At 42.0% G+C, this 24,187-nt stretch overlaps 2 protein-coding genes across 5 annotated transcripts in view; both read right to left on the reverse strand.

Annotated features, from left to right (window-relative positions):
- srpk3 (SRSF protein kinase 3) overlaps positions 1-18,432 on the reverse strand; it is a 21,271-nt gene extending 2,839 nt beyond the window's left edge. Inside the window, exons 1-13 of one of the 2 annotated variants that reach the window (XM_076276594.1) lie at positions 18,397-18,432; positions 17,805-17,913; positions 16,466-16,917; positions 15,614-15,722; positions 15,087-15,174; positions 14,765-14,852; positions 14,187-14,293; positions 11,326-11,491; positions 10,356-10,381; positions 6,562-6,766; positions 5,888-6,145; positions 4,808-4,905; positions 1,055-1,162 (exon numbers count right to left, since the gene is read on the reverse strand). In XM_076276594.1, coding sequence (XP_076132709.1) covers positions 1,055-1,162; positions 4,808-4,905; positions 5,888-6,145; positions 6,562-6,766; positions 10,356-10,381; positions 11,326-11,491; positions 14,187-14,293; positions 14,765-14,852; positions 15,087-15,174; positions 15,614-15,722; positions 16,466-16,917; positions 17,805-17,913; positions 18,397-18,412 — 1,830 coding nt within the window. In that variant the 5' untranslated portion in view covers positions 18,413-18,432. Of the gene's footprint in view, positions 1-1,054; positions 1,163-4,807; positions 4,906-5,887; positions 6,146-6,501; positions 6,767-10,355; positions 10,382-11,325; positions 11,492-14,186; positions 14,294-14,764; positions 14,853-15,086; positions 15,175-15,613; positions 15,723-16,465; positions 16,918-17,804; positions 17,914-18,396 lie in introns of both variants that reach the window. The other variant, XM_076276593.1, reaches the window with a different exon arrangement.
- Positions 18,433-21,390: 2,958 nt separating this feature from the next.
- The window catches only part of plxnb3 (plexin B3), a 62,570-nt gene continuing 59,773 nt past the window's right edge, over positions 21,391-24,187 (reverse strand). For all 3 annotated transcript variants that reach the window (XM_076277021.1, XM_076277020.1, XM_076277022.1), the window contains exons 33-36: positions 23,825-23,889; positions 23,619-23,694; positions 22,992-23,066; positions 21,391-22,000 (exon numbers count right to left, since the gene is read on the reverse strand). In XM_076277021.1, the coding sequence (XP_076133136.1) occupies positions 21,896-22,000; positions 22,992-23,066; positions 23,619-23,694; positions 23,825-23,889 (321 nt within the window). In that variant the 3' untranslated portion in view covers positions 21,391-21,895. The remainder of the gene's footprint in view (positions 22,001-22,991; positions 23,067-23,618; positions 23,695-23,824; positions 23,890-24,187) is intronic.

Raw genomic sequence — 24,187 nt, forward strand, 5'->3', positions numbered from 1 at the left:
AAGAAAAACAGTGTTTCCCACACATTGACTTATTTGTGGAGCACCGCCACAAATTCAAGATTGACCGCCACACCAAGACTTTTTTTTTTTTTCTTGTCCTATTTAAATTCAGTGAAGTCCTGTTTAATTGCACGCCCTCGCGCTGCTATGCGCACCCATGGCTAATGCAGCCTCTGCCCCGTTCTCCCTTTCTCTCTCTCTCTCTGGACGCGCCCCTCCACTGCGTGCTCACCAATTAAAATGCTATCGTGCAGGAATTGTTTTTATTTTTCTATGTTTTGAAGACGAGGCTAAAATGCTATTAAATCCGATTAGCATCATGACCATGCTGCGCAAATCTGTTCAAAACTGTTGCATTCAAGTTAACTCTGGTACTCCTCAATTAAATTATTTGCAAGCTTGTAAACATCCATGGATAGGCCTACCTAAGATAATGTTAGAATAGTGCTAGGACCTTATCCTAATGTTATAGCTGCTTGTAGGCTACAGTATATCGACTAAGCTAATTATGCAGGATAAATTTAACTGTAGCTTACTTTTAAATTTGATTCCTGTTCAATCCAGATGTAACTCAAGAGGGCTTGTCCCCAGGATATTAAGTTCTTGGTTTGAAATTTCGTTATTTCTAATAGGTCCATCTCCAAGCTTTACTCAGTGCTACTTACTGATGGAGCGCTAACACAGCAGGTCAGTTGTCACAATACAAGTAGAATTTGTCAATACAATGGAGCTCATAGGCCAAGCATAGGCCTACTGCACAGTGTGTAATCAATAGCCTAGTAAAGCAATAGTATGCCTAACACCTGCCCTGCCATCACAAATTGAGAAATTGAGTCTTTGAGGAACGCTGAAAGAATATGCTATGCAACTCAATTTAGGGGAGGAGAGGGGTGATGGGTGAAGGTTGTGGAGCTGTGTGTGCATGTGTGTGTGTGTATGTGTGTGCATGTGTGTGTGCATGTGTGTGTGTGTGTGTGTGTGTGTGTGTGTGTGTGTGTGTGTGCTGTGTAGTGTGTGTGTGTGTGTGTGTGTGTGTGTGTTTGTTTTCCCTCACCATGCAGGCTGTGCTCCAGATGTCTGCCGGGGTGCCGTACTCGGCCCCTATGAGTACCTCTAGGGCTCGGTACTGGCGCGTCTGAATGTCCTCTGTGAAGTGCTTGTGCTGATGGAGAGAGAAAGAGAGGAACAAATCATTAGGGACTAGGATTCTAGGAAAATCACACATTACATTAGCCGTCTAAATGCCCAATTTATTTAAATGTACGGTAATTTTGAGAGATCAATGACAAGGCTAACAGGGAATAAGCTCTTATGCTGAGTGACTGCTGCTGACTAATGATTAAATTACTAAATTGTAAATACAACCCCAAAACAGAAAAAGTTGGCAAGTTGTGTAAAATGCAAATAAAGACAGAATGTGATGATCTACAAGTCTATATTTAGCAGCAAAAAGGACATATCAAATCTTGAAAATGAAAATTTGGACTATTTCATGGAAAATATATGTTGATTTTGAATTGGATGTTTCAAATAAAGTTGGGACAGGAGCATGTTTACCACCATGCTGCTTCACCTCTTCATTTAACAAAATCCTATATATTTTTAGAGACCATTTGCTAGAGTTTTGAGAATGAAATATTGTCCCATTACTACCCAATATATGATTTCAGTTGCTCAACAGTATGGGGTATTCTTAGTCATGTTAGTCATTCTATTATGCACCCAATTTGACAAATCTGGATTGCAGACAGGCCATTTTAGCACCTGGACTCTTCCTCTATGGCAGGGGTCTCAAACTCAAATGAGCGGGGGGGCCACTTCTGCCAATGTCATCTGATTGGAGGGCCACGTCAGTGTTAAAGAATAATACAAAAAAACAATGGCTATTTCCTAAAATGCAATGTTTTTTTCAAATACTGTATTTTCAAACACAAAACTACAAACAGAAAGTGTAAGTCTTTTTATCTATTTTAGACACCTGTGCTAGCAACCTTAGCTTATAAATGAAATAATGATAAAGTAAATATTAATACAAATGATAAAACCTGACAAACTAGGCGTCAGGTTTAAGAAAGCAATACCATTGGATTTTTATATCAAAATTTCAAAAAGCCATGGCTTGAAAGTGGTCAGAGATAAAGTCCTATTGTAAATGTAAAAATCTTTGAGTATAAACAGAAGTTTATGAAGGGAGTAAATTTACCCATCTAATTTGCCACTGGATGGCAAGCACCTCAGATTATGCACCTTTCAGTAAATACTGGATGAACATATTTGGGCAGGTTTACTTTTTTTGTCATATTACCCACATAACAAATTAACAAGAAAACACCTAAGATGTACAGTGATGGCCAAAAGTGTTGGCACCCATGCTAAAGTTGACTGAAAAGAGGAATATAAAATCATCTTTTGGAAATTGATCTTAATGCCTTAAGTGAAAAATGAGGAAATATCTAACCTTTAAGGACACCAATTTTCTTAGTGAATGAATAATGTATCATAAATAAATAAATGTTCTTCCTTAAAATACAGGGGTCATAAGTATTGCCACCCCTATGTTACATTCCCATAGAGACAGGCAGATTTTTATTTTTAAAGGCCAGTTATTTCATGGATCCATTCATGTTATTTCAGTTAGCCTATTAGCTGGTTTGATGCTCATTGAGCTCAATGCAATTGAACAGGATGCACAGTATTCTGGATCCATAAAATAACTGGCCTTTAAAAATAAAAATCTGCCTGTCTCTATGGGAATTTAACATAGGGGTGGCAATACTTATGACCCCTGTATTTTAAGGAAGAACATTTATTTATTTATGATACATTATTCATTCACTAAGAAAATTGGTGTCCTTAAAGGTTAGATATTTCCTCATATTTACACTTAAGGCATTAAGATCAATTTCCAAAAGATGATTTTATATTCCTCTTTTCAGTCAACTTTAGCATGGGTGCCAACAATTTTGGCCATCACTGTATACTAACAATAGTAAATTATTACTAGCCTAGCCTATAACCACAAGGCCTACAATAAAGTATCCTGGTCAAATCAGTTCCTATCGCGGGTGACTTTGTAGTTCTTCAGAGCCCTATTTCTACTAGCCCTGCTGTCTGTACCACGTCCATTATGGACACTATCATCACGATTACCACTGCAACCTCCAAGCTATGTTGGGCAGAGGGTCGAAATAAGCATGGTATGCTTAGTGGACACTGTCGTATACACACAAAGACGCACCTCCATTCACAGAAGCACCGTGATTATCACTGTCAATAGACGATCGATCATAATCTCCAAAAGGATATTCTCCTTCAGAATCAGAATAGGTGAATAACATGTCTTAGGTAGCCTAGGCTTTCATCACACGTGAACGTTTTTCAACATTTGGTGTAGGCCTATTTATGCTTCAATTTGTGCAAAACTATGGCCTGCATTGCTTCCGCGTCATTACAAATGCACGTCTTCGTGTTTCTCGCGTGTAATACAAGCATTTCCTGAAAACTTTGTGCAGCGATTTTGGGTTTGAATCAAGCTCTGGATGTCTAGCACATAGTGGAGGAGAGTACAAATGGGATTTGTCACCGTACTTGGATCTATCGTCTATTTTAATCAGTATCGTTGTTTGTCGCAATCAAAAATACCCTCAAGGGCCGGATTACATTATTATTTTGACATACGTCGCGGGCCGGAATTGGGCCCGCGGGCTGGGAGTTTGAGACCCCTGCTCTATGGAGAAATATTTAAATTTGCAGAATTATTTTTGCCAATGTTTTCCTGAAATATTCAAGGTCTTCCCAGGAAAAGACATTGCCTGGATGGCAGTATATGTTGCCCAAAACCTGTATACATAATTCAGAATTGATTGTGCTTTGCCAAATGTTGCATGCATGCTGTAGGCACTAATGCTCCTCCACACCATCATAGATGTTGGTTTCGAACTGAGTACTAAAACAAGTTTGATAGGTTGGATACTTGGATAGGCCCTCTCCTCTTTAGCCCAGATGAGTCCATGATTTCCAAAAAGAATGGCACATTTTGATTGGTCTAACCACAGGACTTTTTCCATGCTACCTCAGTCCATTTTAGGCCCAGATAAGATGGTGGTATTTTCTGTATCATGTCTCAATACAATTTTGGCTGTTATAAATTTTGGCTGCAGTTTTTGAACTGTGGACATAGACAATCGTTATCAGAGGTTTTCTTGAGCCCATACAATGACTGGTCTGGAAACAGGTCTGGTGTTGATGCAGTGCCATCTGAGGTCCAAAAGACCATGGCCATCCAATTAGTCTTTCAGCTCTTTCCCTTGTTTGCTAAGATTCCTCTGGATTCTCTGAATGTTTAGATAATATTATGTTCTGTAGATGAATACTCCTACATCTTTACTTCTAAGAGACCCTGCCTCTCTGGGGTGCTCTTAGTTTTAGTTTAGTTGTGAAACATTCCTTCTTTTGTTTTCTTTATCATTATACAACTTTTCCAGCATTTTGTTTCCCCTGTCCCAACTTTTTTTGAAACAAGTTGCTGGTATCAATTTCAAAATTAACATATATTTCCCATGAAATAGTCAAATTTGTCATTTTCAACATTTGATATGTTGTCTGTGTCCTTTTTGCAACTACATATGAGTTTAAGAGATTTGCAGATTATTACATTCTGTTTTTATTCACATTTTACACAACGTCCCAACTTTTTCTGTTTTGGGGTTGTAAGAAAAAATGTCTCATCAATTAGGAGACATCCACTACATCTACTGTAGTCGACAGGTTTGTTCCCAGTTCTGGCTGGATATCTGGGGACACTCACCACCCAGCAGGCGTTGCCCAGGTCTGCAATCTTGATGTGGATTTTGTCTGCGTTTTGTGGTTCCAGTGGGTTCACCAGGAAGTCTGCAGCGCTGTACGCTAACCACATAACAAACACAACACACACCAGTCACCCCAATGCCACTAGTCTCAGTCAAGTAGTCAAATCACAGGAAATGCCCCACAACAATGACTCTGACAGCTAAAACCATCATAAAGACAGCTAGCGCTCATATACTGTAACTGCAATGCCATTACATAACACTGATATCAGCAACGCTGCATCCACTATGATAGATACACTAAGTAGTACTGCATATGCACTTCTTATAAGCACAATTCATCAAAGATAACATTTTGTATTTAAATATGATAAATATGGCATTGTAAATATGTACATAATACATACATACATACATAGACATACAACATCACATTCATACACATACAACATCACATTCATACACATACAACATCACATTCATCAAGACTTCATGCCAACATTTGTATACACACAAGGATATCATCCTGAGGATCACATAAGTTTTAACTGAATAAATAGAATGTAATAAAAATGGAACTGAACGACTTGAGTGAAACAGTGCATCCTAACTGTCGCTTAGCACTGAATTCTCTGTCCACACTGAATCCGTTAAATATGCCAGTCTATTGCGTGATATTTCTCGTTCAAAATAGCAGAACAACGTGAGCAACAGAAAGAACATAGAAATGGGGCCACTGACAAAGGTTTTGCTAAAAATTCCATTGCCCAGCACTGTGTCACATTGCGCATCCCAATTGAAAAAAAAAATATTTTGTCTCTCGGGCTACATCAGGTCCACAACTGAAGCGCTCCATTCACAGAGTGTAAAAATAGTTTTAGAAGACTGGTCTAATTTTTTTTTAATGTACGCGCCGCCATCACGTCTGGTGTAGCCAGTTCCATTGAATGATGTGGAAGCTAACTGTTGCAGCAGACGCAACACAAACAGAACACTTCAGTTACGTGCCCGGTGTTGCCTCCCTGTAACGCTCACTTGCGTCGCATCCTGTTAGGACACAGTGTAATGGTACCACTCACAGTTGGAGGAGAGGGCCGAGCGCTGGCTATCTCTGCCTGTGGAGTAGCCGGACAGCGTGGACATGGCCGACTCGGAGGTGGTCGAGAGCACCGAGCTAGACATGCCGGACAGGCCCGAGCCGGGGCTGGAGAAGCGCATGGGCCCGCCACCGCCGCTGTGACCATTACAGCCATCCTCCAGCCACGAGGAGCCCGACTCAGGGCTGCCCTTACTGCCGTGGGTCCGCAGGTTCCCGTTTCCGTTGAACACAGATCGACCTGCCGAGGGACAGGAGAGGGAATCAGTCAGGACCTTTTGCGCCTCCAAACTCATCCTTGGTGCTAAGGGTGCTTTCTTTATGGGTCTGTTTTCAGCTCGGTTTCCATTTCAGTATTTTCAGCTCGGTTTCAATATTGTCATGAATGCTCTACATGCCTCCATAAGTTATACATTTCCCCAAACATCAATCAGTGGATAAGCATGATGACATTTATATCCATTTGTATTTATTTCATTTTTGTGTAGGCCTGAAGTGGACCTTAACTGATGTTTGTAAACATGTAAAGGGGTCTATAGTACATGCATGCATATAGCAACCCACCTACTAGAGAGAAAAAGAAAAAGCCACACACACCTTTTACCGGCGGCTCCTTCCTCAGGCGTGCCTGCCTGCCCTCTGACCTCCGTGTCTCACCTGGCGGGAAGCCCTCGGCCTCCTCCTCGTCATCCTCCTGCAGCCTCCACAGGGCCCTGGCCTGGCTGCCTGTTGTCCCGGCGGCCGGCTCGCCGTCCAGCTCCTCCAATCGCTGCAGGTCCTGGAGCCGCTCCTCCAGCAGACGCTGCTGCCGCTTGGCCTTCCGCTTCAGCTTCTTCTTCTTGTTCTTGGAGATCTTCCCCATCTACACACACCGGCAACAAGGGGCAGGCAGGAGACCACCGTCAGTGGAAACTAACGGTCAGTGGCTAACGGTCACTTAACTCAATATATTTATTATTCTTATGATTATTCTTATTATCACCACCATTATTACCATTATCATCATTATTATTGGTGTTATTATAATCTACTATTATCATTATTATTATTATTGGTGTTGTTACTGACATTTATTGTCAATAACAACACCATACATTGATCATTATTGAGGATGTTGGATTGTTATTAAGTGAGTTCTGAACAACACATTTGAGATGATTTCAAATAAATTAGCCTATATTTAAATGAGTAGAATGATACGTTATAGATAATGTTAATGTGGTAAATTCAACTCCCACCCATCAATTATGAAATAATGAAAAAGTGTTCACCCGAGGTGTGTGAGTATCCAAAGGATTCATGTGCGTATAGTGACTAACCCCCCCCCCCCAAAAAAAGACCAAAGATTGCAGCCACCCCAGAGAAGCCCCCTCTCTGAATATAACGCTGCCGCATGTCAGAAAAAAACTGTCTGCTGTTGTCCTATTTGGATGAGCAGTGGTCTGACACAGCAATCTACAGCCATGTGGCCTCAGTACTGTACAGGGCCCTGGACAGTCGACATCTGACACCGCCTCACCATTTCCTGCTGGGGGAGGCTATTTCAGGCCACCACTCAGCTGCCCATATGGGTGGGTGGGGGTGGACTACTGAGAAAGCAGCTCCACTGAAGGCCAGTGTCGCTGAGGCGACCGATTCGAGTCCCGTGGCGACATGTGTGCGGCTGAACGTGAGCGGACCCTGATGACGAGGGTGTAGTGGACGGGGAGGCGGGGGTGGAATGGGGAGGGGGGTGTTACAGTTTACAGCTTACAGCTTTATAGCAGGGAGGGTTCAAATGTACTATGCTCAACTCTAATGTGCTACAACTATATATCTACACAAATAAGCAACGAGGGCGTTGGAATATATCTGTGTCTGAGAAAGTGCAGACATTATAACAAGTAAAGCTCTTAGATTTGACACCTTCAGAAATGATGTCTGCGCCTGTAGGGCAGTGACACAATAAACTGCAACACATTAATGTCTGAATATATAGCAGCTTCTGCAGCACCACCAATACTGCAGCCAAAATACAAAATATCTCTCATAGCATCACATAGAGCCAAGCCAGTCTTTTCAATTTCAATTGTTCATATGCCCTGCACTTCCTGGAAGACTTTTCAGCCAGCACAAACATTTCCGATTGACCATCACCTGCATTGTTTTAGTGTACCTGTTTACAGGGACCCGGATAGGTGTTACACCTAGTGAATGAGTTAAAAAGCTGAAGGATTTATGCGTGTGTCAAATCGAATAAAGAGTTGCCCTGTTGGGCATAAACAAGATGTTTAGTGCCGGAGTGAACACGAAAGGAGCAGAAAATAGCAGAAGATGCCGCTGACGACGCTCCACCAAAAATAAATGTGCTGGCTGAAACAGCCTTCCGTGATATATAGTCCATTTCAACTCTTCATTCCTACAGAGCACAAACAATGAGTGCAAAATATGTGCCTTCCCTGTGCTTTGTTTTCTGCCTTGAATAAAGCTGTGTTGCTGAAATGTCAGGAGCTGCCAATCTGTACTGGTGCACCACTGCAGGTCGTAGCTCTGCAGGAGGGCCATCGATCAGCAGCTGCTGTGGGTTTATATCACGGGGTTACCAGTGGTGTCAGCGGATGACACTGCTGATATTTCAGTGGGGGAACGCTGCTTCTACACTCCAGACCACAAGGATGCTGGGGCGAGTGGCCTTTAGGGATGTTAGTAGTGCAAAGGGGCACTGCGCCCTGACATTTCACTAAACACCTACTGAACAGGACCAGTCAGAAATGACTATTTTGAGGTACTGATGCCAGTTCCATGCAGAAAGATGACCTAAGTACTCGCTGAACTAGACTGACTATGCTTTGTGCTGGAAAATAGAAACGTGTGGAGTTCTTCTCACCGACAAGGAAGAAAGTGAAAAGTGAGGAAAGAAAGTGAGGAAATAAAGACACACACTGTGACAGCAAAACGTCTGTTCTCTTAGGGCTAACATTTCAAAACACTGACAGTCACAAAAAAGCTGAAGTTTGTTGAGTGACTTTAAGGAGCAGGCTGTGCTTCGCATCTCTCTCTCTCTCTCTCACACACACACACACACACACTCACACTCACACACACTCAAAGAGTGGTGTTAAGTTGGTGGAGTGAGAAAGCGTGTGTTGAAGGCTCTCACAGGGTATGTGTTTCAGCCGCACGTCTTTGCGCTAATTAGGAAATATTAATACCTCAGTCCTCAGAAGCAAACTGTTAGTGAAATGGAACTGATAGAAACGGAGCATATGAAAATTTAAACAGCTTCCAAGGTTGATGTGGGGGCCATGTCTTAGCAGCAGAGTATGTGCTTGATTACAGTGGCATTTGGTAAAATGGAGTCAGGCAGATGAATTGCTTTGGGTATGACACTGCATTGCAGAGCTATTGGGGGTGAAAGATCACACTGTGCACATCATGCAGTTGTACGAGTCGAGTAATAGCTTTCTTTAGTCTGAATTCAAATTCATTCAAGTTCATTCTACATAAAGCTTTGGATTCTATGCCATTTCAGTAAACTATATATGTGTCTCATACGGGTCACTTGAGAATTACGTAATAATCATTCAGCATTTTCTTAGACATTTTGTTTTGTTGCTTACTTGTTTGTTTGATTTTTTTGCTGAATGAAACTTTACGTTAAAAGTTACTGTGTTAAACTTACAACAAACATAATCTGAGTTTCTCTCATGACATCCACAAACAAAAGGTTCTCTTAGAAACAGTCTCCATATTCCTCTTACTATTCCATCCATACAAACATCAGATGCATACAGTAGACTGGTGATTTTAAATGCTGAAAAACCCACCACATCACCACAGCAAAGTCTACCATACTGAGGCATTCTAAACAGTTCTTTACTTATATTAGTGCAGTGAGCAAACCAAACGCAACATCTTGAGAAAGGTCCATTACATCCACCGATTAAGGAAAACAAAAAGTCAACATCGGCATCTTTCTTCCATTTGAGATCTGTCTGAACAAATCTATGCTATATCTACACGTAACACTATTATGCCAAAGCCATTTTCACTTTAGACTCCAAAAGAAACACAACTGTTTGCACTTCGAGTTTCTTTCAGAGCTGAGGGAACATAAACGTAAAAAAAGAATGTAAAAACCTCACAAGACAGTATGATACCGATATTGATAGGATTAACCATGTTAACAGTAGACACACCAGTGGCGGATGTTAGCATTAGCATTGAGCTGATTGTGTAATTCATGAAGTAGCTTCTGGTCTGTCTACACAATGAACGCTACATGTTATCATGTAGCGGGACAAAGGTTTTGTTTTCCTCAATCAGTGCGCATCATAGGGTCACATGCATCATGCTGACTGGACCTACTTTAGCACCAAGATGTGCATAAGTGTTCACACCATGACACTACACCCTCCCCAGTGGTCTTTTTGACTTTTTTTGGAAAAAAACAGGCACGGCTCTGGACATACCTGATTTTCCCTTGGGGCGGAGCTAACTGCCATCAGAAACAGAAGGGGGGAAAGGAAGGGATAGATAAACCACAATGATCACAGAGAGAAAGAAAGGGAAACATAAGAAAAGAAAAAAAAAAAAACAGAAAAGAAAAAAACAGGACAAAGTTAGAAACAAATAGAGACTGAGAGGAAATGGGGGTGACTAGAATTGACACCAATGACAGAGAACAATGACAGTGAGAGAGTGAGAGAGAGAGAGAGAGAGAGAGAGAGACAGAGAGACAGAGAGACAGATACAGAGAGTGGGAAAGACAGAGGAGAGAGAGAGATACACAACATGCAAATAAACATCCAGACACATTCCATTAATAACCTTTAGGGTGGAATTCCAATTGGGCCTTTAAGCCACTACATTTGCTCTGCCTCAATAAAGTCATCTAACTAGTCATTTGGCTAAACTCCCTTATTGGACTAAGGGAAGTGATCAGCACTAAAGCCATCTAACTAGTCATTTGGCTAAACTCCCTTATTGGACTAAGGGAAGTGATCAGCACTAAAGATTGTTCCGATTGCCAAAAAGAAGGTCAAGCATTCCACTTAGCTTGCTTGTGTCGCATGTAATAACGCAGTGTTACAAACCTGACATATTTTAGAGCAACACTTCCAAATACCATTGCAGTGTCTGCATTCTACTGAGCTGGAGATCTGATGATCATAAATTCAAATTCTTACACTGTGTCAATGATTATGCATTCCATTAACTTAAGACTCTTTGGCCCAATTTATAAGAACATAAACTAATAAAGAGCATACAGTGAGTGCACCATTCATTCATTCATTCATTCATTCCCGTATAAAAATGTCACACTCCCTAGGCAGATACTTCCTGGCATGTCATTGATGCTAACTAACTGGGGGTGTGTCCTGGGCCTGACAAGCAGCAACACACTGAAATGCAAGCATGTCACTGGAGGGCGGGGATTACCAGAGGAGCCTGACGGGGGCGGGGCTCCAGACTGCTGCCATATTGTGGCCTCGGCAGCCAGGCGCCGGATGTACACCTCGTTCACATCCAGCAGGATGTTCTCTGGCTTGATGTCTGTGTGGATGATCTTGCATTTGGTGTGTAGGTAGTCCAGACCTTGAAGAACCTGATCGAGAGACAGAGAGAGAGAGAGAAAGAGAAAGAGAGAGAGAGAGAGAGAGAGAGAGAGAGATTAATGAGATATGAGATCTAAGGATCAGTTACACTGTGAGAATTTGCACATCCGAAATGAGACTTCAGCAGCTTCGGCACTTACATAGCTTATGCTGACACAGGAGTGATTCATCTAACAAGCATAACTGAATTCAAACTCAGAACGTCAGAACGATGTAATGATGTATCAGACTGCATAATTAATATGTCTCTGTAGTCTCTGTAATAAGGGACTGGGTAAACAGGATTAGCTCCACATTCCAAATATTTTTTAAAGTATCTTTGAACTTTTGCCTTTATTTAGATAGGACAGTGAAGAGTGACAGGAAACAAATAGGAGAGAGATGCGGAGGGATCCGGACATGGCCACGGGTCGGATTCGATATGGACGCTGCAGCCACTTGCCCTAAGTCTTAGATAAACTGATTGAAGTCCCCTCAGGGATTAAAGTGAAAAAAAATCGTTTGACTGAACTTTTTTCAGGCCATAAGTCATACGTTGTTCATATCTACCTATAGAGATAGCACCCCTTTTGCGGTCGCGACCTATTGGTTTTTAATGTACAAAAAGATGCAAACAGCAAAGTAAAGGGAGTATTCACCTTATTCACACAGCGGCCTACAGGGTACACTTACTATATAATTAATGCCACCTACAGGTGAATGCATAGAACATAACAATCCTATGGTTTGTGTACCCTGTAGCCTCGTTTTAGCCGCCAATGGCCGCCATGTGAATAAGGCGAATTGAGAGTGTTCTTGATTGAGATTGAGTTTTCCTGATGAACAAAAATATATTTTAGTACCATCCCTGACCATTGCTGATTAGCCATTGCTGTTCTTTTCTACTGCAGCAATATTGTAGAAAGGCTTTAACACACTCTTATTTAATTACTTCAGGCCAAAAGTGTTTAAAGGGGAGATTTTTTTCTTGTTAATATGCAATTCAACACCAAGTAAAATCTATAAAATCAAGTTTGCAAGACTTCCCATTTCCTCATCAAAGTAACAAATCAGAACATTCTAGATATTGTTCATATTTCCATTTGTTGCCTCATCCGCATTTAATGATAACATGGTAATTTTGAGTTTTACAGACAACTCAGTTTTCCAATGAGCAGCAATACTGTGTGTGCTCATGCAGGAGGTCTGCTCATTTGTAACGACAATCTGGAGACGGCGCTTTTGTTTTCAGCAACAGATTGTATAAGGTTGACAAGAGGTTGCGATATGGTTAAGGACAGGTCGTGTTGCGCTATGAAAGAACATGCGTAGCCTACTTTCTAAACGTAAAAACGGTCAGCCATAGATAAACGTAGCCTACCTCTGTCGTGGTGGCTAGTTGCACCAGGTAGGGAAGATGTCCTGAAGTGCACGAACGTTAACCTTATGGCGGTCTTCTGATTGGTGGCGTGCTAAAACGTTTTCCTATTGCATCCATAAACAATTTTCTTGCAGCGAACCGCGCAAAAGCAAACTCCTGGCACTTTAATTTCTTTACACCATGGCTTGTTAGTTCTCCCCCGTTTCCAACAGCTGCCCATCTGCATTTATTTTTTAACTTTTGACACCTGCCTTCCTTTAGCAACAACGCATCCATGACAGCTAGTGGCCTTGCCAAATAGACGCACACAAATAATGACCTTAATATGCGAGGTTCTGGTAGGCCCACTGGTTATGGTTTTGTGCTATAAATTAATAATATTTTATAGCAAAGTTTTAAGTTGACTATTTTAATTGTATGGTTATTTTTTGTCAACATACACTCACAACCTATTGTCGTTAAAAGTGAGGCCTAAGCAAAATAGGCTACAATGCCGTCTGTGCGTCACAAACACGACTGACCCCCTTACTCGACACGCTCAGTCAAAACCTTCCGTCGCAAATTGTGAAAAACATTGTTGTATGTCATAACAGACGGGATAATACATTGCATAGGCTACGGTTTATATTGTTATATCGCTTTACACATCATGTTAGTTGCATTGATTAAAAACTGTAACAATAATAGTAGCCTACATCGGGTGGCATAGCAGGCTATCTGTTCAAGTCATAGGTGACACCCAAAATGAATGACCTCCCCTGACAAGAGTTCGCGATAGTAAGTGTCTACATTGATGCACGGAAAGAACACAGCCTCCGAATTCGCACATAGAGCTCACAATATCATATCCAAAAAAGTTAAACGGATTGGCCAACCTCATCAGCTGTCTCGATTGTGTCACTATAATCCAACTTTTAGACCGTTATAGTCTTCCATACGTGTTCTTTTTTTTAAGCAAACGCCCGAGACAAGTGTGTAGCTACAACATTCAAAGCGAAACTCATGGCTGACGTAGGCCGTATAGGACTTGAGCGGTCACGGATTGAGACACAGAAAGTTCTCAAGAACACTATTAGGTCTTTAAACATTTACCTAATATTTGTAGTTGCCTTAAAAAAGGAAAAGCAAAGGTGACAGTCCCCCCCCCCCCCCCCTCCTATTTTCTCATCGGATCTGCATCGATCTCAAATATGACATTTCTAAAATCAAATTGACGGAAATCCGTCCTATGACGGAGAACTTTAATCCTTGTCCCCTACACTACACTGGTTTCGTTTGAACATAGCGAGTACAAATCTATAGTGGGTCTAGAGACCATGACCTACCTGTTTGAGGATGCTCTTGACACAGACCATCGGCAGGCCCATGTAGTTGGACTTGATGATGTACTTCAGCAGCTGATGGCCGAGCACCTCGAGCACCATGCAAACATCTTTAAAAGTTCAGAGTTTAGGAAACACTTCCACAATATGTCTTCCATTCAAAGTCATACTTTCAATTTTCATTCAGTTACCCCTCCTATGTACCCTGGAAATCCAGAGTTCTCACAAGAGCACAATGGAATTGTCTCTGTGAGACACTCTGGCAATGAGCAATGATGCACGTTACTTTTACCCCAACATTCTGGGGAACCAGCTAAACTGATGAAGACAGCGCTGCAACGTTGGATGACAGTACACATTGGTCGTAGTGTTATCCGATTGCGTCGAAGTCCAAAATAATTCAGAGTAAACATGGTCTAGTGTTATCCAATTGCATGCAGTGAGATTTTTAAATGCATGTTTGTTGCCGCCTCGAGTTGGGCCATTACATTGTTCGTGGCCAGACCCTTAATCTTTCTAGATTACCAGGGTCTGGATTTTTCAGGCTACCTCCTGCAGTTAAACTGCTTGAGCAAGGATACGAACACCGTTAACGCCGGATATTTTGAAGTCATCAATGAGCTGTACAATAGTCTGTCGCTTTGGGTCTGTAGGGTCACTGTCACGAACCTGATGCAAACAGGAAAGTTGGTAGAAATACACATATTTCAAATACAAACAGAGTGCATTACATTATTATTATCATGACAACTAGAACACAACACAATGCAGCAAAATGCTAAACAGATATGAATACAGATATTACTAGATAGTTGAATAGTCTTTTCTTGCTTGTTTGGGCAAGCAGTTTTTCAACACTATTTGCCTGATGCATTTCATGATGGTCTTGAAGGCTGCACTCACGCATTTCAGCAGCTTTATTTCATCCAGGGCTGTCTCTGTGTAGTGCTGGGCACTCTTCACCACCTTGAGCGCCACAAAACGTTTCCTCCTAAAGCGGAGAAAGAAAGAGAGAAAGAGAGAGAGAGAGGAGAGAGAGAAAGAGAGAGAGAGAAAGGGAGAGTATGTGAGGGAGAGAGAGAGGGAAAGAGAAATGGTCTCAGCATGGTGGTGGCTGTTTGCCATGAGTGGGTGTGGGGAAACAACCTCTATACACTTTTAAGAACACTCTAGGTTTACAACAATATGGCTGAAGAATCACTGGGCAGTTTTTAAAATTAATCTCTCATACTCTTTCTTTACACACAAACACATGCTCATACTCTCTCTCACACACAGAACTCACAGGCACTGCACCGATAGCATAGTAGCTAACTGTGCTATCTTCTCTCAACATCATGTTTCATCTGAGGCCGACATAAACAAGTGATCATATAACTGTGCATTGCTTCAGAGACGCGAGCGCACACACACATTCTTTCAGTACTCACTGAAGGTCCCAGCAAAGCCACACTGTAGAGAAGTGCCCCCATCCTAGTTTCCTCACAACGTGGTATCTGCCATTAAACAAGTCTCCAATCTTCACTGGGTAGTATCCTCCTACAATATAAATGGTACTCAGTGCAAGACATTCCTCCAGACACAGAGTTGATTACAGCAGTCAGTTTGGCACAGCTATTCATTCATCTCATTAAGTTCTCTCTTAAGATGTCAATACAGGGATACTGGCAAACATATATACAGGGATCAACAGTCAGCTAGGCATAATCACATGTTAACATTTACATTTATTCATTCAGCAGGCACTGTTGTCCAAAGTGACATACATATGTCAACTATATTACAAGGGAGCACAATGGTGGAAGCCGGGAATTGAACCCACAACTTTCTGGCTACTGCATGATAACCCAGCTCCTTAACCACTGCACTACCATCGCTATGTTAAAAATAATAAAATATGTAAAGAAGATAAAATAATCATCCGAGATGTTTCGAAAGAACAAAACACCCAGGCTGACAGTCACGGAACAGACCTTGAAACTATGAACATGCTTGTTGTCATGAGGCATGAACGAATGATTTCTTAAGAGCTAGGAAGACGCTTTCTGCTCACAGTGGATTCTGCCAAACTATACACAAGGTGATGCATCGACGGCATCGACGGCACAATATTGTTTTAAAATAAAACCAACATATCATATAGAAATAGATACAATAAAAATATAACGCTCACAAAATAATATGTCATATTGTGCTGTGCTTGTTTTGACGTCTGTTGTGCTATATTTATCACTTGGCATCAATCATTCTGCACCTCTGCCCTGAGACTAGCAGTGACGCACCCTTGCAGTAATCTGTTGGGTTCTCCTGCTCCTCATCATCTGATCCCAGCAGCTCAGCGGGAGGGGGGGTGAAGTCCGGTGGCGGGGGACTGAGGGTCTGCGGAGGGGGGGTCTCACTCCGGCCGGAGAGGGTCTGTGAGGTAGGTGGGGTGGTGGACAGCACCGGCGGAAGGCTCACGGAGGGGGTGACCGGGGTGGATAGAGGCGAAGCGAGGCTGGTGGGGGAGGGTGGTGCAGGGTCAGAGCCAGGCACGGAGGCAGGCGGAGAGGCCGAGATGGGACTGGAGCTGGGGATGGAGATGGGCAGGGACTGGGGCAGTGGGGCGGTGGGCTGCAGGTCAGGGGGGTTCGGGAACAGGGTGAGCGGAGGGGTGGGGGGAGTTTTCGGGGGAGTGGAGGGCGTGTGGATCGTTAGGATGTGACACAATTCATCTGCAGTGGGCAATGGGGGCCTGGAGTAAGAAAACATGGCATTTATTAACACTGAATATTAATAGGATGTAATTTTCATACATGATTGTTACAAATGAAAGAATGTATTACTACAAAAACATTCCAGCAGTTACTAGGTAGACATTTATAACTGATGTATTACCTATAACAAAGTATGGCAAGTAACACTATGATAGCTATTGATGGTGAGTTTGACACCTCCTGATCTTAAAGCCTTCCAAAAGGGCACAGACAACAAAGTAAGCATTCATTCATCACAATAACTGTATTATGACCCCAGCCAGACACACACAAGCCACGTGTAAGGGAAGAGAAGGGGAATTGAGCCTGAAGGAAATGTTCACCCACTATCATGAGGCATGACATTTCACTAGTACAAATCATATCTTTTGTTTAATACATGAACCGTTTCAATGCACTGAAAGAATATGACTGGATAAAAATAACAGCAACAATGAGCTCCTCCAGATTACTCAGTCAAGGATTTTAGGACAACAACTCCTTTATGCTATGGTGAACAAAGGTGATCAGTGTGAACAAAATAAACCTCAGAGCCCAACGTCATGCAAGGTGAAACTGTCCCGCTTGTTATGAATTTTAAAACAGTAACACCATTATGTAACTGTGGTGCCGCAACTCTCTGCTTTGACTGACAATTGGGACATGTGCGCAATGTGCATTGTTCAGGTTTACAAGGGTGACGTTAAAATAGGCACCAGAGGGAGGGGAAGACATGAGTCAATGTGCTTATCTGGAGAAGTGAGTCCATCGGCGGCCTTATGTATTTTTAGCCCACTCTGAGACAGAATCGCAGCCGCAAAATCTGGAACACGCTCTGTTGGACGCACTGGTGTTTTGGATGTAGAAATGAGACCAGATCACTCACCCAAGATCGATTCGGGGAATATCCTCACCAGTTCCTTTGCGATGCTTCTTGCTTTTCTTTTTGTGCTTCTTGCCTGGAGTACTATGCGGATTGTTGTTACCGCTGGAGACTGTCATGAATCAAGAGTATATGTTAGCGATGCTAGTTGCGGCGACCCCCTTACTGCTAACCACCTAGCTAGCCCACCAGGCTTACTGCTGTTATGAGCACAGTACTAACGTTAGCTACAATAACACGCATGGACAGTTGCTGAAGGTTGCTCTCGGCGGTCGAAATAAGAATGTCATGACATGAAAATATATTTATATACACACAGACGGAATGACAGTGGAAGCACGATCGATTCCATAAAAACATGTTATGCCCTCTGGGTAAATGTCTTGTCTGAATGAGGAGTGCCGAGGTTAACGGTAGCTGGCTAGCTAGCGTATACATCAAAATGCCAGACTAACGAGCAGAATTCACAAACCTAAAGCATATGGGGCTATCTCTTCATGTCACAACACAATGCATTAATTACAACACGTACACACTCCCATATGTACATTTTAAAAGTTGACAACATTTATGGAGAAATTATAAAAGCTCTCACCGTTCATCGATATCATCAGTGCAGCTGTCACCACGCACCGTAGCTGGTTTCACTGCTTGCGCATGCGCTCTGCTGATGCGCACAGCACAGGACTATCCCGATTGCAGTGCTGTAGCGCTGAGGTGGTGGAATGCAACATTCATTCAGTGAGGGAATTCTGTGCACTGACATGGCTTACAGAATATTAATCAGACCCAGCTTTTAAATTAATACAAGCTGTTGCCTGATAGTGGAGACTAAAGGGCCACACTGTTGCCGGGACACAGGACTAAGCCAGTGGGCAGCGCATTAGGCTAGATAATATGATTAGGACAGTAACAATAAATTAATAACCAAAAACAACGAAAATTAAGCAAAGGAGGCACTGCTTAAAATTATATCTTTATTTTCCCCATACAAATTTCCATTTCATTTCATTTCTTCATTTTGGCTCCCAATGTCTCTTTAACTGAGAGTAAATCTATCTGAGAAGAAAAAAAAATGTTTCTCTGGACAATATTTACAGGCACATATACATAATTGTTAGCAAACTATACACAATGAAAATACAAAAGAGTAAAACAAGACTATGGTCTCACTTTTCCTTTAGTTCTGCTTACTTTATGAAATCCCCTTACATTTCAGACCTTTCCCTTGTCAAATGTGAATATTTGGCAAGAGGTTTAGGTTACTTCACTTGTAAATGTTACAGAATAATAATAATAATAAAATGTCCATTAGGGCAGATATATTGAATATTAAACTTCAAAGAACTGTGCAGGTTGCAGGATGAATATCAAGGATACAGGATGCCTTAAAAGAAGGTATTCATTGCTGAGCACATAGTATTGTTCAGACATATTCATCAGTAAACAGGTTTGCCAAAAGCTTCACCATCATGCACAAGAGGTTTTTAACATACATCACACACACACACACCCATACAAACGCACTCTCAGCAAAACTTGTGAGACACAAGCATCATGCGCTCAGAAACACAACAGCTATTGAAGCCAATGAGTCAATCAAATCACAGGCATGCACTTGCTATGCTACATTACAGTAATTAAGACTACACCAAAGGAGCTAGACATCGATTTTAAACGGCTGAACAAACAGAAGCACACACAAGCGATGCGTTTCCCACAAGATTGCTGTGCCACAAGTCTGAAGGCCAGTTCCTTATGCAATGAACTGCGCTGTAAAGTCAGGATAAAACGTCCTGAACTGAACAATATAGCTGTGCCAAAATACACAGGCAAATACACAACAAGTTGGATAGCGAAACACACAAGGCTTTGTGGAGCTCACAGCACTTTTACCTTGTGCCATCTGTCCAGTTCCTATGTAAAAGTGAGCCTTGACCAGCAAATTCATGTTCCTGTTGGCCTACTTACACAGAGGTTACACCAATACAGGCCATTGGGGCCTTAAGATCACTCAAGTCACATACACCATCAAAAAGTTGTATAGATATATGTATATAATGGGGTAGGATTACCAAAAATGTAAACACAAAAGTGCTAAAGGTAAAAAAAAAAAAAAGTTTACAATTCAATGATGAATACTAAAATAATCTCTATACACTAGTATCATCACCACCACCTAGAACAAGAACCAAGTTGAACTGTGATCCTGAAAAAAAGCATTTGGAGACACGGACAGCTCCATTTGTGTGAATACAGTGAACACTGAAACAATACTGAGACGGGTTGGAAATGAAGCTGTAATCAGGAGGCAGATGCCTCGACCAGATGCCTCATCAACACCTTTAAATCCAGACGTCGAGGGACCCTTGGAGAAGCATGTCGTGTCAGACAGCTCTTGCCTTCCACTTCACAAATGCAGCCAAAAAGGAAAGAAGAAATGGCAGGCGCCTCTGCCTTATTTCCTCATTTCCTCATGTTGCGTTTGTTTTCTCTACCCATTTGGCAAACGTCAAGCTTTTACACTTTTACTTGGTAGTCGTTAAAAATGTTAAAAAGAAGGCACATTTTGGTTATGTATAAATAAGACCTATTTACAGGAAATAAGTTAGTGTTCAGTGTCAGCTCTGCTTCATGTCCAGTCACATTGCTGGCTTTCATGGAAAAAAAGAAAAGAAAAAATCAAATCATCACTGTGATGAACATCAGTTGATAAGATCACCACTGGTCTATTAGAACCTTCTCTCCAGTGACACCTGGATATGCCCAATTCAATTAACACTCAAAGCCCAAATAGTCCATATGCTCACTTGGGTCTCCCTATTTCTTTGCTAAACAATTATTGCTATTCCTCTGTGCTTTGTTATTTTAAATGTTTTTCTAAGGCCAATGTGCTTTGGGAGTCCTTTTGATTGAGAAATACAGAGCAACACATTGGAGATGGTGCTTTACGGACAGAAGTGTACAGCATTATTCTAATGCTCAGTCAGAGTAATAGCAAGGATCTTCCTTCAGTAGTCTTTTTCCTATGGTCCCACAAGTGCTATGTCCCCTTTCGACAATGAAATGCTATTCTAATGGATCCTGACACACGCACACACAAACACAAATACATCCACACAAACACCCTTCCTGTTAGTATTTTTTTTTAAAGTCTGTGATCTATATGAGGAAACAACACTTGTTTTGGCACTTGCGCTCAATAACCATGGCGATGACTGGTTAGAGGTGTTTTTGATAAGTCAGACTCCGGAGGCAACTCTTAAGTCTGAATATCTCCAAAGGTAAGTGAATTTACCTCTATCTTAAGTACATTGGGAAACCGTGCTGGCTTTTCAGACAATTCTGTACAATTGCAATGGAAAGACCAAACTTTCACATCAGATGATATGGAAATAGTTTAAAAAGTGATTCATTTTTAAAATGTAAGATACTGGCTCTATATGGCATATATGCTTTAACACCATTTGCCATTGGCACCTCACATGATATCAGTAGCCGTGCTCCAGCCTGACTAAGCTGCAACACATTATTTGAGCTTATAAAGGAGCATTCAACCACAAATAAATACTTAACCCCTCCCCCACCCCACCCTTACTATTAATTTATCCAATATATTAATTTATGGAAGAATTAGCCAAGCTCACCTTACACATACATACTCTCCTGATAATAAAAAACACACACTTTAAATGAAGCAACACAAAGCAAAGACACACTCATTGATAGAGTAGCACAGAGCATCTCTGTGGGATTGTACTTGTCCTTCCAGTACAGCTCCCATGTCTTGTCCATGTCATTTAGCTATTCCCAGTATTTGCACGTCTTTCCCTTTTCCTTCCCTCTCATTGCTCCGAACAGATCCTGGAGCTGAGAGGCTCCTCACGTGTCTGGGCAGGAAGTGGAGAGAATCTTGGAGTTTTGGTTTTGGTTCAACTGCTGGCTTTCACCCGTTGATTGGATTTTTTTTGCTCGACAGGCAGTTCATTGGTCAGACTTTACCATCCCGGTCCTACCCCGGGTCCAACACTCAGTCAGTTCAGACACAAGAGTGTTTACGTTTAAGAGTCAAGGTTCAAAGGTCATCTGGGTGGTCACAGGTCAGTGACTTTGTTCTCCACTAGTGCAGCGACCTGCTGGAGCCGGTAGGCCAACTGCATCTTCTGTCCGGCTGCATCCTCCTCCAGCGACATGATGATCTGCACAAACCACAAGAGCAGCGTTTTTACTGGTGCTGAGGTTTCAGGGATCATGCTGGTTCTGTCAGCACGTCTTTGTCTCTTTCAAACAAAGTCAGGTGCATTATGATTGTGTAGGACTTTTTTAAATAGGGTTTCAATTGTCTGTTGCCTTTCTTTGATGTTGTAATACAATGCAAAGTTTACAAAAGATAGATGTGGCATGAAAAAAAAACAATACAATGCGATATAACAGAGTAAAATATTTGATACACATCACATCCTGACAGAGAGGAATTCAATACTGAACCAAGACAGCCCATGGCTCTTCTTACCCCCTCCCTGTTTCATTCTAACTGCCTTGGTCAGCACCTTAGTTAATGAAGGCTTTTCTTTTCTTAGCCACGCAAAACATAAAACATCAGTAGACGGCCCTTCAGGACGCATCCAGGCTCCTGCGGGAACCTTTTTATGGAATATTCATGAGGTGCTTCCCACATTGTGAAAGATGAGAACGGCGAGACTAGCACATAAATCTGAACGTGCTTCCGTGCATGTAGGATATATCTCTCTCTCTCTCTCTCTCTCTCTCTCTCTCTCTCTCTCTCTCTCTCTCTCTCTCTCTCTCTCTCTCTCTCTCTCTCTCTCTCTCTCTCTCTCTCTCTCTCTCTCTCTCTCTCTCTCTCTCTCTCTCTCTCTCTCTCTCTCTCTCTCTCTCTCTCTCTCTCTCTCTCTCTCTCTCTCTCTTCTCTCTCTCTCTCTCTCTCTCTCTCTCTTCTCTCTCTCTCTCTCTCTCTCTCTCTCTCTCTCTCTCTCTCTCTCTCTCTCTCTCTCTCTCTCTCTCTCTCTCTCTCTCTCTCTCTCTCTCTCTCTCTCTCTCTCTCTCTCTCTCTCTCTCTCTCTCTCTCTCTCTCTCTCTCTCTACGTTGAGTTTAAGAGCTCGGTGTTCGGATATGCGGAGAGTCAGGGAGGAGGTCCGGGCAGAGTGAACGTAGTCGAGGCAGACACTTACCTGGTCGTAGTACTTGTTGATGTACTTGTAGAGCTCATGCAGGGCCACCAGATTGTTCATCTCAGACGCAAAGCTCTGAGAACAGAGAGCAAAGATAAAGTGAATGGGGTTGGGCTTTTTTAATACACAGTATCGATCACTATTTACTGCACATGGGATATATAAGCATGTCATTTATTGTTTGTCTGAGCTAAGCCCATGCTGGTGAATGTAATGCTGTACACCAGCCCAGGCAACTGCGCAACAGCGCTAAAAATACATTTCAAAACACACTCAACCGCATGTGACCCATTCGTGTGAATGCTGAAGTGTCCTGACAAAAGCGCAAATGAGCCAAGGAGTCAGGAAGATATTAATACACTTGTGCTCATGATGATGCCGATCACCTTACAAGGGCAAAACCCAAAGTGCCTCAGTGTAATGGTATGAACACCACTGCTCACTGGTTTCAGCACATGGACTTAATATGGTCATTCATTACAGTATATGGAGTGTCCAGTTTATTATGAAAAATATGACACAGAATAGAATCATTAAAATCAGGTTGACCAGCATTGCTTTGAGAGATTACCATATCATATATATTGTTAAGTAAAGAGGTATAAAGAATTACATCTCATTACTTACTCCTGATAGCTCAGTGAGAGTAGAGTTCATCTCCTGGTAGCAGCCTGACCCAGAACTGTGAATGTCACTGTAATACCTACAAAATTAATTTTAAAGAATTTTAATTTTAACACACACACTGTCAAACAAGTCAAACAATATGCGATCCTTGGGAAGACATGATAACTACTTGATGGCACAGCTAGACGCGTGGCTCTGTCTCTTACCTCTCCACCAGCTGCTTGTACCTGGGAATCTCCCTGGCATACAGGAGCTTATTCACTGGAGAGTCCTGGTGGAGGAGAAGGAATAATGATCAAGCCATCTCTATCTGCGCAAACTAGGGTTGCACTGAAGGAGATGAAAAGGACACTGGAGAAACCAATGAACTAGCATTTGTTAGCTGAGTGGTATTAACCATAACCTTTTCACAAACAGTCACAAATTACAGTCATACAATGCTGTTAGTTAGGCAAGACAATTTAAAGTAATTTAGCATTATAATTCAGCGCTACTTAACATCTATAGGATTTGAAAAGAAATATTTTCCACTTTAAAGAGAAAGGTTAAGTCCCACGAGCAAGCCTCAA

This window comes from Alosa pseudoharengus, unplaced genomic scaffold, assembly GCF_046254945.1.
Source record: "Alosa pseudoharengus isolate Yale_2024_CS ecotype anadromous, Long Island Sound unplaced genomic scaffold, YU_APseudo_1.1 YU_APseudo_1.1_scf_9, whole genome shotgun sequence".
Taxonomy (NCBI): Eukaryota; Metazoa; Chordata; class Actinopteri; order Clupeiformes; family Clupeidae; genus Alosa; species Alosa pseudoharengus.